We start from the raw sequence: 11,412 nt of genomic DNA, 5'->3' as shown, positions 1-11,412 counted from the left end.
AATGGCTGGGCAATCTCTATCTCCCTTCCACACTAACCATCCATCCCCTGGAAGACCAAGGGAGATCAGACCTTCCAGACTTACCTTCCAGACCTTCCAGACACCTGGCTGCAGCAAAATTCGATGGAATCCCCTTGTGGAACAGCAGTTTCCCATCTCTTGTGTCTCTCCCTGTCATGATCATGCAGGAAGCGAGTCTGGCTGTGCTATTTCTTATGATTGTGTGTCACCCATCTGCAACATGATATTGAAAAAGTAGTTCCCTTTCCCCCAGAAGGTTGAGGCTCAGCTACAGGGGTAATTCTCCTGGGCACACAGTCATTATTTAGGCTGACTCAGTGACTTCAACAGGCTTAATCATGTCATCAGGTTTGTTGCCAGCTGCATAATGCTCCCACATCTGTAGATAGAGCCGCTCTAGTTCCATCGTGTATTGTCTGGTGTTGAACAGAGGGCTAGATGTTCTCTGCTTCCAGACTTTGCCACGAATTTTCTTCAGGTATTCTACATCAGTTCCCAGTTTCACAGCTATCTCTTCATATTCTTGTCTATTTTTAGCAATCAGCTCAAGACAGCCTAAACAAGTGAGCTGGGAAGCTGCAACTCGGGAAGCAAGAGTCTCTCCTGGCAGAGTCACCATGGGGGTCCCTGCCCAAAGGACGTCCATCCCTGTGGTGTGTCCATTACAGAGTGGAGTGTCCAAGCAGACATCAGCCAGCTGGCCTCTCCGAACATGTTCCTCTTTAGGAGCAACAGGGGAAAAAATGATACGGTTCGGGGGAAGGCCCATATTTTGTGCGTACTGTTGAATATTAGCTTCTCCTGCTGCTGGAAAACGCAACAGCCACAGTACACTATTGGGAACACGCTTCAGAATATTTGCCCACATCTGCAAAGAAGATGGGTCAAGTTTGTATAACTGATTAAAGTTACAGTACACAATGGCATCTTCCGGTAACCCATACTGAGAACGTGTGGTTACAATAATGGTACGGGGAACCTCCTCTCCAGTGGCAGCCTTATTGTTGATCAGGGTAGTTGCCAGTCCATTGCTAATACTGAATCCATTAATTGTAACCTGAATTTGTCCTCTGTTAATCATTTCAATAACTGCTTCTGCAACAGTATTCATAGGAATGACAGGCATATTAAGAGTTGTATTACTGCTGTCTGCATTGTCTTCTCCATCAGGACATTTCATCTTGACTATTTGCACATCTGATAGACTATCAAGAAATGCTTGGAGGTCGATGCCATTCAGCACAATCCGATTGTCATAAATGTGCCCATTGGACTTAAAATCGATGACGGCTTTTTTCTTCAGGTGAGGGAACATATTAGCATGATCACCAATAAAGAAAGTATGGGGCATATAAGCCAGTTTCTCAGAATACTGCTCAGCAACTTCAGCAGGTGAAGTTTCCTGATCAGTGATGATATAATCCATGAAAAGCACGCCACTAGTACCAGGGTACCCCAGCCACATTGCCTGAATAGGAGCTGGCCTGAGAGCAAAGAGTTCATTTCGAGCACCCCTGGTATAACCATTCAGATTTACAAGGATGTGTATACCATCTTGATGGATGCGATCAGCTGCTTTCCCATTGCATGGAATCTGAGAAAGATCAATGAAATGATTGGCTTCTGCCATCACCTTCGCTCGGAAGTTTGTGCCATCATGTGGGCTCAGGCCATAACAGAATATCTCAAATTTATCAGGATTGTGCATGCCTGGAATGGACTGCATAAGATGAGAAGTAGGATGATTCCCAAAGTCAGAACTCACGTATCCTACACGCAGTCGACCATCACTGAGCTTCAGGTCTTTTGGATGTTCATACGGTGGTTTATGAAGGACACTTATATTAGCCAAGCAGAGGTTCCCATGCCTCTCAGCAATAGCCTTCCTGAAGCCATGAGAAAGAGGATAGAGCATACTATGATGAGGCTGCACAGAAGGCAACCTATTCCTCTCCAACTGGTCAGCCACAATGCTGACCAACTTCTTCATTCGCTCATCATAGTCTGTCCAATCACAGACAACCTGCAGGCAATGAGCCAAATTACAATAAGCGTCAGGAAAGTCAGGTTGAAGCTTCAGAACAGTGCGATAAGAAGCAATTGCTTCTGGAATATTCCCTGAATCGTGGTGAATGGAAGCCAGATTGCTGTGGGCATCCGCAAATGCAGGGCTGATCTGAACGGCACGAGTATAACACTGCAAGGCTCCCTGAACATCCTGCATCTCCCGTAGGGTGTTTCCCATATTGCAGTAGGCATCAGCAAAGGTAGGACTGATTCGAATAGCCTCCTTATAATGCATCAGAGCTTCGTGCAGTTTTCCCTGCTGCTTCAATACACTTGCTAAATTTGAATGGGCATCAGCAAAGTCTGGGCAGAGCTCTAATGCTTTACGATACAAGCGAACTGCCTCTTCACTGTTTCCCTGTTCTCCTTTGATATTGGCTAGGTTATTCAGAGAGTCTGCATGGGTGGGACACAGCCGGAGAGCTGTATGATAACAATCTTCTGCTTCAGCAACACTGCCCTTCTCTTTGAGAGCGTTTCCTAGGTTGCAGTAAGCATCAGGGAAATGTGGTTGCAATTCAATAGCTCGCCTGTAGGTGTCTATTGCCAGATCCATCAGGCCTTGCTCATAGTATACACAAGCCAGGTTGCCATGTACCACTGCATGATTTGGACTCAAGCTTAGGGCACGAAGGTAAGCTGCCACAGCTCTGTCAAAAATCCGTGCCTCATTGAAGACATTTCCTAAATTGATATAAGCATCCAGAAAATTGGGGTCAAGGGTGACAGCCTTTTCAAAGTGATGAATTGCAAGCCAAATCTCCCCTTGTGCATTGAAAACACAGCCAAGATTACTCCAAGCTACTGCAAAGTTCGGTTGCGTCTCAATTGCTTTCAAATAACATGCCTTGGCTTCTTCTAAGCCACCCAGGGCTTTGAGCAGGTTCCCCAGGTCACTGCGAACACAGTACAAATAAGGATTGTACTGAAGAGCAGAGACGTAAGCTTGTACTGCCCCTTCCATGTCGCCTGCTGCTACCAATGCGGCTGCCAGGTTAATATAACCATCGATGAAATCTGGTTTGAGACGCAATGCATGCCGGTAATGCTCAGTTGCTTCCTGCAACTGCCCTCTTTCCTTGTACACATTCCCCAAATTCGAATAGGCTTCTGCCAGAAGAGGGTTCTGTTTAATTGCCAGAGTACTAAAGTGGGCAGATCTGTCCAGCCTTTGACACTGGAAGTGTATAGATGAAAGTAATAAAAGTACACCAGTATTGCCTGGCTCTTGTCTCCAGAGCTGCATGCAGTGTCTCTCAGCTGTCTCAAAATCTCCTGCCTGATATTCTCGATGTGCCAACTCAGCTAACCCTTGGAAGGAAAGCATACATTTTGTTGGTTCTGTGCTGTCGGCCACGTTGCCCACGGAAGACGCCATCTGGAGCTTCTGGAGAGAGTGAAAAAAGGGGGTAATTGAGTCCCGCTGCCGCCACTACTGGCAAGAATGTTTCTAGTAGCAAACACGAGCGCAGCAGCCGTACCACTGCTTTGGCAGGCTTAAGCGGCGGCAACGGTTACAGGCACCGAACCTTAGGAACTCTGGTTGGCCATCTACCTCTCATGCTCTTGAAATCTTAATTCTTAACCCTGCCCTCTTCCACCATTTTTCTGCTAATCAGGGAATAAAAATTACCTATCCATTTGCCTTAGAAGAAATCAAAAGTCAGTAGTCCAAACACTTTTTAAAATATTGTTTTCTGTCCAGTTGGAAATGAGATACATGATTGACTTTTCTTCATCATTCATATAGTCAACGTGGAAAACATTAGGGCCATGAATTTCAATACAGTAAGATGAGAAAATTTTAAATTGGCCTTCCCAAACCACTAATAAGTAACCGATGTTGTATATGATGCTAAAATCTTAGAGACTGAGTTTGATATTTTAAAAGTTCTGAAAACATTAGCTAATTTCTCCTCATCAAATTTCTCATGACTCAAACCTGAGTGTTACTTTTTAAAAGATAAATTTATTTATTTTTATTTATTTATTTTTATTTTGGCTGCATTGGGTCTTCAGTGCTGCGTGCAGGCTTTCTCTAGTTGAGGTGAGCGGGGGCTACTCTTTGTTGTGGTGCCGGGGCTTCTCATCACAGTAGCTTCTATTGTTGTTCCACAACTCTATGGGTTCCTTTTTAGGTCCTACGAAGAACCCTAGAAATTAGTTCATGTAATTATAGGTTTTTGCAAAATTGTCAAAAGTGAGATATTTTAACTTCCATCAGGTAAGACCAGCGTCTATTTCTTTGCCAATTTTCCTTCTATCATAGTCCGCTATGTTGGATCATATTGGATTGGTCACAGGCTTTTTTGAAACCTGGCTAAGGAGATGTTTTAAGTGAGGCTATTATGTGATTTTCAGACACCACCATATGTAATTGACTATATAATATCCCATTACAGGAATAACTTCCAGTACTCTTACTGACTACTCTACTGACTTAACTAGCACAAGACACAGAAGCGTAAGGACAAAAACCACCTTACAATATAGCCATGTCTTGCACTTCACAGCTCTCAAAGCATGTGCATTTGAAGAAGAAAAAAAGAACTGAAAAGTATAAAACCAGAAGTTATTCTGTGGAAAATTATTTCAATCATCAGGCATGTGAAAGATAAGTCAAAGATTCAGTTTTCTTCAATGCTTAGTCAAAACGGACATTTCCTTCTGTCAAGAATATACTCCAGGGCTTCCCTGGTGGTGCAGTGGTTGAGAGTCTGCCTGCCGATGCAGGGGACACGGGTTCGTGCCCCGGTCCGGGAAGATCCCAAATGCCGTGTAGCGGCTAGGCCCGTGAGCCATGGCCACTGATCCTGCATGTCCGGAGCCTGTGCCCTGCAACGGGGAGAGGCCACAACAGTGAGAGGCCAGCATACCGCAAACACAAAAAAACAAAAAAAAAATAAACTCCAGGGGCTTCCCTGATGGCACAGTGGTTAGGAAGCCACCTGCCAATGCAGGGGACACGGGTTCGAGCCCTGGTCCGGGAAGATCCCACATGCCGCGGAGCAACTAAGACCGTGTGCCACAACTATGGAGCCTGTGCTCTAGAGCCCGTGAGCCACAACTACTGAGCCTGCGAGCCACAACTACTGAAGCTTGCGTGCCTAGAGCCCGTGCTCTGCAACAAGAGAAGCCACCGCAATAAGAAGCCTTCACACCGCAACAAAGAGTATCCCCCAGTCGCTGCAACTAGAGAAAGCCTGTGCACAGCAACGAAGACACAACACAGTCAAAAATAAATAAATAAATAAATAAATAAAAGAATAGACCCCATCAATAATGTGTGTAATGGAATGGTGTGAATGAGTATTTTATCAGAATTCCTGTAATGCACAATCCTATAGCAGTACTGAAATCAGTAATGCATTTATAATAGTAAATAGTTATGAGGAAGTAATCCATAGAGGTTTTCTCAAAGTTAACAATGAAAATTAATGTGACATTATCAATAATAAATTGTGACGCTGAAATAAACTTTTCTAAACTATTAATAACTAAAAGCAAACTCTAATCAACCATGTTAAAAGAAATCTATGTCTATAAACTACAAAGTTTATTTCTGAAAATTTTATTTCTAAAACACATAAACTGTCATATGAGGAGGCAGTTAAAGAATATATAGCGGGCCTCCCTGGTGGCGCAGTGGTTGAGAGTCCGCCTGCCGATGCAGGGGATACGGGTTCGTGCCCCGGTCCGGGAGGATCCCATATGCCGCGGAGCGGCTGGGCCCGTGAGCCATGGCCGCTGAGCCTGCGCATCCGGAGCCTGTGCTCCGCAACGGGAGAGGCCACAACAGTGAGAGGCCCGCATACCGCAAAAAAAAAAAAAAAAAAAAAAAAAGAATATATAGCTACAAGAGTGGGGAAAAAGTTTTATAGAGACACATCTGGCAGTAGTGAATTTTCAAATGTCATTTTTCTAGATTTTGTGACACCTATAGTATTGATATTTGAAAGCATTTAAAAAATTGTAATTTGAAGATTTGCTACTTCCAGGTAGAGTAAAATATTTTGAAGCAAAACAACATTTCCACGGAGAAAAATTTAAAAAGCCAAATAAAATAGTCAGCATTCAATCAAAAAGTTCTAGACATGCCAAGAGATAGAATCATATGACTAAAATTCTAAGAAAGGAACAGATAATACAAAAATATTTATATAAGATATTGTGTATCTTTATCAGGAAAAGTCTTTATCAAGAAAAGACTTTAAAATCATCAGAATTAATATTATATTTTATTTATTTGTATATTTTATTTATATATTTATATAAAGGACTTAAAGATAAAGCCCTAGTTAAGGCAGTGACAAAAGCAGTAGCAGTGGGAGTGAAAAGAAATGGTTATATTCAAGGATATTTTGTCAGTAAAAGTCCAAGATCAAATGTCTGACTGCATACATGGGATGGATAGACGGAGTGGGAAAAATCAAAGTTAACTATAGAGGTTCTAGTGAAGATGGGGTTGCCATCACCCAACCCAAGGGGTTGCGATCATCCCCAAGGTCTAGGAGACTCAAAGGGAAGGTCATGGTCGAGGAAAAGTTAATTGCTGGGAAAATAAGACTCCCAGTCTCTCCATCTCCTTATACTAGTTTTTTTTTAACATCTTTATTGGAGTATAATTGCTTTACAATGGTGTGTTAGTTTCTGCTTTATAACAAAGTAAATCAGTTATACATATACATATGTCCCAATATCTCTTCCCTCTTGGATCTCCCTCCCTCCCACCCTCCCTATCTCACCCCTCTAGGTGGTCACAAAGCACAGAGCTGATCTCCCTGTGCTATGCGGCTGCTTCCCACTAGTTATCTATTCCTTACACCAGTTTTGTTTTTCCGCTCATATACGTAGCAGCATTTCATTCAACGGGAAAGCCATTGATCTGACTGGTCAAATTAAACACCATAGTTCAAGGCACATTTACAGTGGTTAGTTCCTCCACAATTTAGAAAGTAACATTCACAATTTCCCTCTTCCTACACCGTGGAACACATTGGCCATTCCTCCAAAGTTTCCACTCCATAGAGTGGACCAGAGTTGACATTAGCCCAGAACTGAGAGCTTGGCATGAGATGGTGTCAACCCCTCCTAGAGCTCTGGCATAAGTTATGACCCAACCCAGCTCCACAGAGAGCTCTGCATGGAATCTTGTCTCAGCCATAATAATGTGATTCTGCTTTTCATTTGGTTTTCTTCTTTGCTTAACTTTCTCTGGCCACTCTGACAAACAAAATTTCAGGCATTCCTGGGCCACTCACTAACTTTATTCTGTCTAATGATATCCAGATTCCCAAGAAAATTACTAACAATAAAGGGGGAAATTTGGAACATGGTGAGTTTTAGGTGCCTGAAAATACAGGTAACTGAATCCAGTTAAGTAGCAAATTATTTGGGTATCAAATATGCCAGTAGAAGAGCAGACTAAGCTCAATTTAATGTACCTTATTGGAGACACATGTAAATTCTGGGTCAATTTTGAAAAAGTTAAAAGCACATAGCTGAGATTAAAAGAAAGAAAGGAACACCTGCATGTTTCAGAAAGTAACAGAGAAATTAAATCCAGAGAAATAAGAGCAGACTGATGTGTATGAGTTCCGTTCCTTAGTATAGGCCTTATGTAAATAGGGGCTGGAGCTAGAAATCTAACATTACCTTGAGGCCAGGAATTTAGACTCAGGATGGAACAATATTGAGAAGTTAGTACAGATATCCTACAGAAATTTCATGAGGAACTGCTTAGTCCATTAAGAGGGCCAAGGGAGGTGGTGAGGAAGACTGATATCTCTTGAAAACCTTCAGGTACAGAAAACATCAACACCTCTGAAAAGTAGGCCTGTCCTTCCCAGAGTTGTGATGGCCAGGTTGTCACTAACCTGGAAGGCCCTGTAGGAATCAGAAACTGCAAGGAGAGTAATTCAAAGAAAAACAGATGCAGGATGGGTGTGGCAATAAATCCTAGGACCCTATCAGAAACAAAATTAAAACCACTCTAGAGGGAAATTTTAACAAACCAGGGCAGAGAGTATCCTAACCAGAAGAGAATAATAATTCTGAGGAAGTTACTTTAGTTATTTACGTAATATTCAATGCATTTCCATGGCCAGGCCCTTTTGAAGAATTCTAAAACATATACAAACAATTCATTTACATCTTATATATCCCACCATCCAGAGCAAAATTCACTTAAGACCTGTACTGGTGGAAATTGGGCGGCACTATGGAGAAAATAAAACGGTGTTTGCCATCAAAAAACATGAAGGTAAGAAAGATAATGTCTAATTTTTTAATTATCCTGTGGTTTCTTGAAACCTTTTGGAAACCCAAAATAGAGAAACCTAGGAGGAAATGAAGATTTAAATATTTAGAGATTTATCAACTCATCTCTAAAAGATTTATTAATCTCTTATTTTAATAACATTCCTGAGAGGTATAAATGTGTCCAGTGATAGGGTTGAATAAGCCTGAGAGAATTTCATTTGTTTACTATTCTTGGTCAGCTCTTAAGACCTTTCAGGAGCATCTTGATTTTCATGGCCTCATCCAACAAAAAGCAGGATATTTTACAGAAAGTCCTGGTCCACTTTTTGGCTTGCTTTTGTGTTTATGTTTTTGGTTTTTTCACATTGGGCGGTACATTAGGCTACTTATTGCATACTCCCTCATTCATGCATGCATTTATTCAAACAATATTTACTGAGTTGAGACATTTAATTAACACTCAATAAATGATGTTTACATGAATGAATGCGCTTTCTATCAAAGTAAGTGTAAGTACTGAGAAAAATTACAGAATGTATGATCCCAGCCCCACAAAAGCTTATAACTGTGTTGAGGATGCTGATGAAATAACTAATATATCATATTATCATAATATATCATATTGGACAGTTTCTAAGTTCAAAAATTAGTTTTTATAGATAATCAGAGCATAAGGAGGACAAAGAAGGGACAGTTCATTATGGGTTGAATCTATCAATAAATGTATATTTCAGATGAGATTTGAGATTGACCTTAAAGAAGAGGACTTAGATATATGAACAGAGAACAAAAAAGGCATGGTGATAGCATGTGCATAGATAGTGTGGCCGATATTTATGTTCTTCATTAAAGATAGTCAGAGATAACCCAAATGTAACTGTTTCCATGGGTCCATTCTCAGTATCCAAACAAAACGGCAAATCCTATCTTAGTAAAACTAATGAAAAACGCAGTCTTTAACAAAGAGATTGTGAAGGAAAGGGAGAGAGAAAGGCTTGCATCCCACACCACACAACAAAACTTATTGAATTCTTTGTTTAATTTTCTCCCTCTGAAAATTTCCTCTCCCTCTCTCTGTACGTCTCTCTTCTCCCACATCTGGCCACACTCTACCAGCCATCTTTCCAGATCTTTCCAGAACTCTCCATCCTAGTTTCATTAGGCCACAATTTAAACATCTCACAGGTCTCCGGGATGCATCCCCATCACTTATTCCACAAAGACAAACAAAGGACACTTCTCAGGATCACGTTTCTTTGAAGGAAGAGGTCATGAGGAGTGATTATAAATAATATAAGGTGGAGAGCAGTGACTTAAAATACCATTTTTCAGCTTAGAATGTGAATACAGGGAACTTTGGGAAACTAGAAAATCTAGAAAGGACTCATTGATAATTATTTATTTCCAATGAATAAAATAAAATGTAATAATACAGCTAAACTCTGACAGATTAACTTTTTCAAAAGTTGCTTTCACACACCTTCACTATTGGGATGTTTGATAAACACACCTTTCCTTCTTTACTTTCTTCTTTCTTTGCAGATACTGGCACCAAACTTTCAAACAATAAGAACCTTCCCATAAGCCCCTTGCCAGGCAAGATTAAGGTATAACAATCCAAACAAATTTTTGAAGAAGATAACTGGTTGAAAGCATAAGAAAAGAGCTGGGGGGCTTCCCTGGTGGCGCAGTGTTTGAGAGTCCGCCTGCCGATGCAGGGGACGCGGGTTCGGGCCCCGGTCCGGGAAGATCCCACATGCCACGGAGCGGCTGGGCCCGTGAGCCATGGCCGCTCAGCCTGCGCGTCCAGAGCCTGTGCTCCGCAATGGGAGAGGCCACAACAGTGAGAGGCCCGCATACCGCAAAAAAAAAAAAAAAAAAAAAAGAGCTGGGTTTCTCTTATTCAACAGTCACATAATGAGTAATGTGGGAATTGGTTTAAAAAGTCTCTCTGCATGAGGGGCTAAGGTTAAGATTAGAACTTCTGAGGCCAGAAGAGCAAAATGACTACAACAATCCACATATTTTCAAGAGCCGCCCTTTGGATGTGAGGGATTGATTTTTCCCACTACTTTTTCAGCAACCCAACTGGTGTCTTTATTAAACGACCTAAGAGAATACAGTGTGGAAAAGAAGGCTTAAATTTCCTTAGCCCCAAGTCAGATATTCTCCAGTGATTGTCCACTCTAATTAAAAAGAGAGATTTACAAAAGGAAACTGGATACAACTGAGTGTACCTTAATTTCAACCCTTTACCTGAGTTATTTGTTTTGCTTTCAATTCTCCGCTGAACTGCCTACATTAATATATTTTTAAGAACATTTCCTTAAGTTGAAGTATTCATTCAGTATATTCATTTACTATAATTTAGAAAAGCCAAATGATCTAGGCAAATTCATTTCTATATTGCCACAGCAGTGTATTGTGAACTAAATGACACCTGGCAGTTCTTTACTCAGATACTAACTCAATTAGAAGGCAGAACAAGGATACCTACCCATTCAGGGAAGGAAAGGTCACTTAGCCTCTGTAGCTGTCTTAGGTCTCTCATCATCACAGTAACAAATTGAACACTAAAAACCATATGATCATCTCAAGAGATGCAGAAAAAGCTTTTGAAAAAACTTCAATATCCATTCATGGTAAAAACTCTCCAGAAAGTGGGCATAGAGGGAACATACCTCAACATAATAAAGGCCATATATGACAAGCCCATAGCTAACATACTCAATGGTGAAAAGCTGAAAGCATTTCCCCTAAGATCCAGAACAAGACAAGGATGCCCACTCTCACCACTTTTATTGAAGGTAGTTTTGGAAGTCCTAGCCACAGCAATCAGGCAAGAAAGTAAATAAATAAAAGGACTCCAAAATGGAAAGGAGAAAGTAAAACTGTCACTGTTTGCAGATGGCATGATACATAGAATATCTGAAAGACACCATCAAAAAATTATTAGAGCTCAAAAATGAACTTGGTAAATTTGCAGGATACAAAATTTATATATAGAAATCTATTGTATTTCTATACACTAACAGTGAACTATCAGAAGGAGAAATTAAGGAA

At 41.1% G+C, this 11,412-nt stretch overlaps 1 protein-coding gene across 1 annotated transcript; it reads right to left on the bottom strand.

Moving 5' to 3' along the window:
* Positions 1-325: 325 nt before the first annotated feature.
* Positions 326-3,511, bottom strand: LOC308610821 (UDP-N-acetylglucosamine--peptide N-acetylglucosaminyltransferase 110 kDa subunit-like; the record flags this gene model as incomplete). Its single annotated transcript, XM_081259825.1, has 1 exon — positions 326-3,511. The coding sequence occupies exon 1, from the start codon at positions 3,464-3,466 to the stop codon at positions 326-328; it is 3,141 nt and encodes a 1,046-aa protein (XP_081115951.1). The 5' UTR covers positions 3,467-3,511.
* Between the last annotated feature and the right edge of the window lie 7,901 nt (positions 3,512-11,412).

The sequence above is a fragment of the Mesoplodon bidens genome (assembly GCF_964165515.1).
Source record: "Mesoplodon bidens genome assembly, contig: HAP1_SCAFFOLD_126, whole genome shotgun sequence".
Taxonomy (NCBI): Eukaryota; Metazoa; Chordata; class Mammalia; order Artiodactyla; family Ziphiidae; genus Mesoplodon; species Mesoplodon bidens.
Note: the sequence above shows the minus strand (reverse complement) of the source record. Positions and strands in the feature narration are given on the sequence as shown.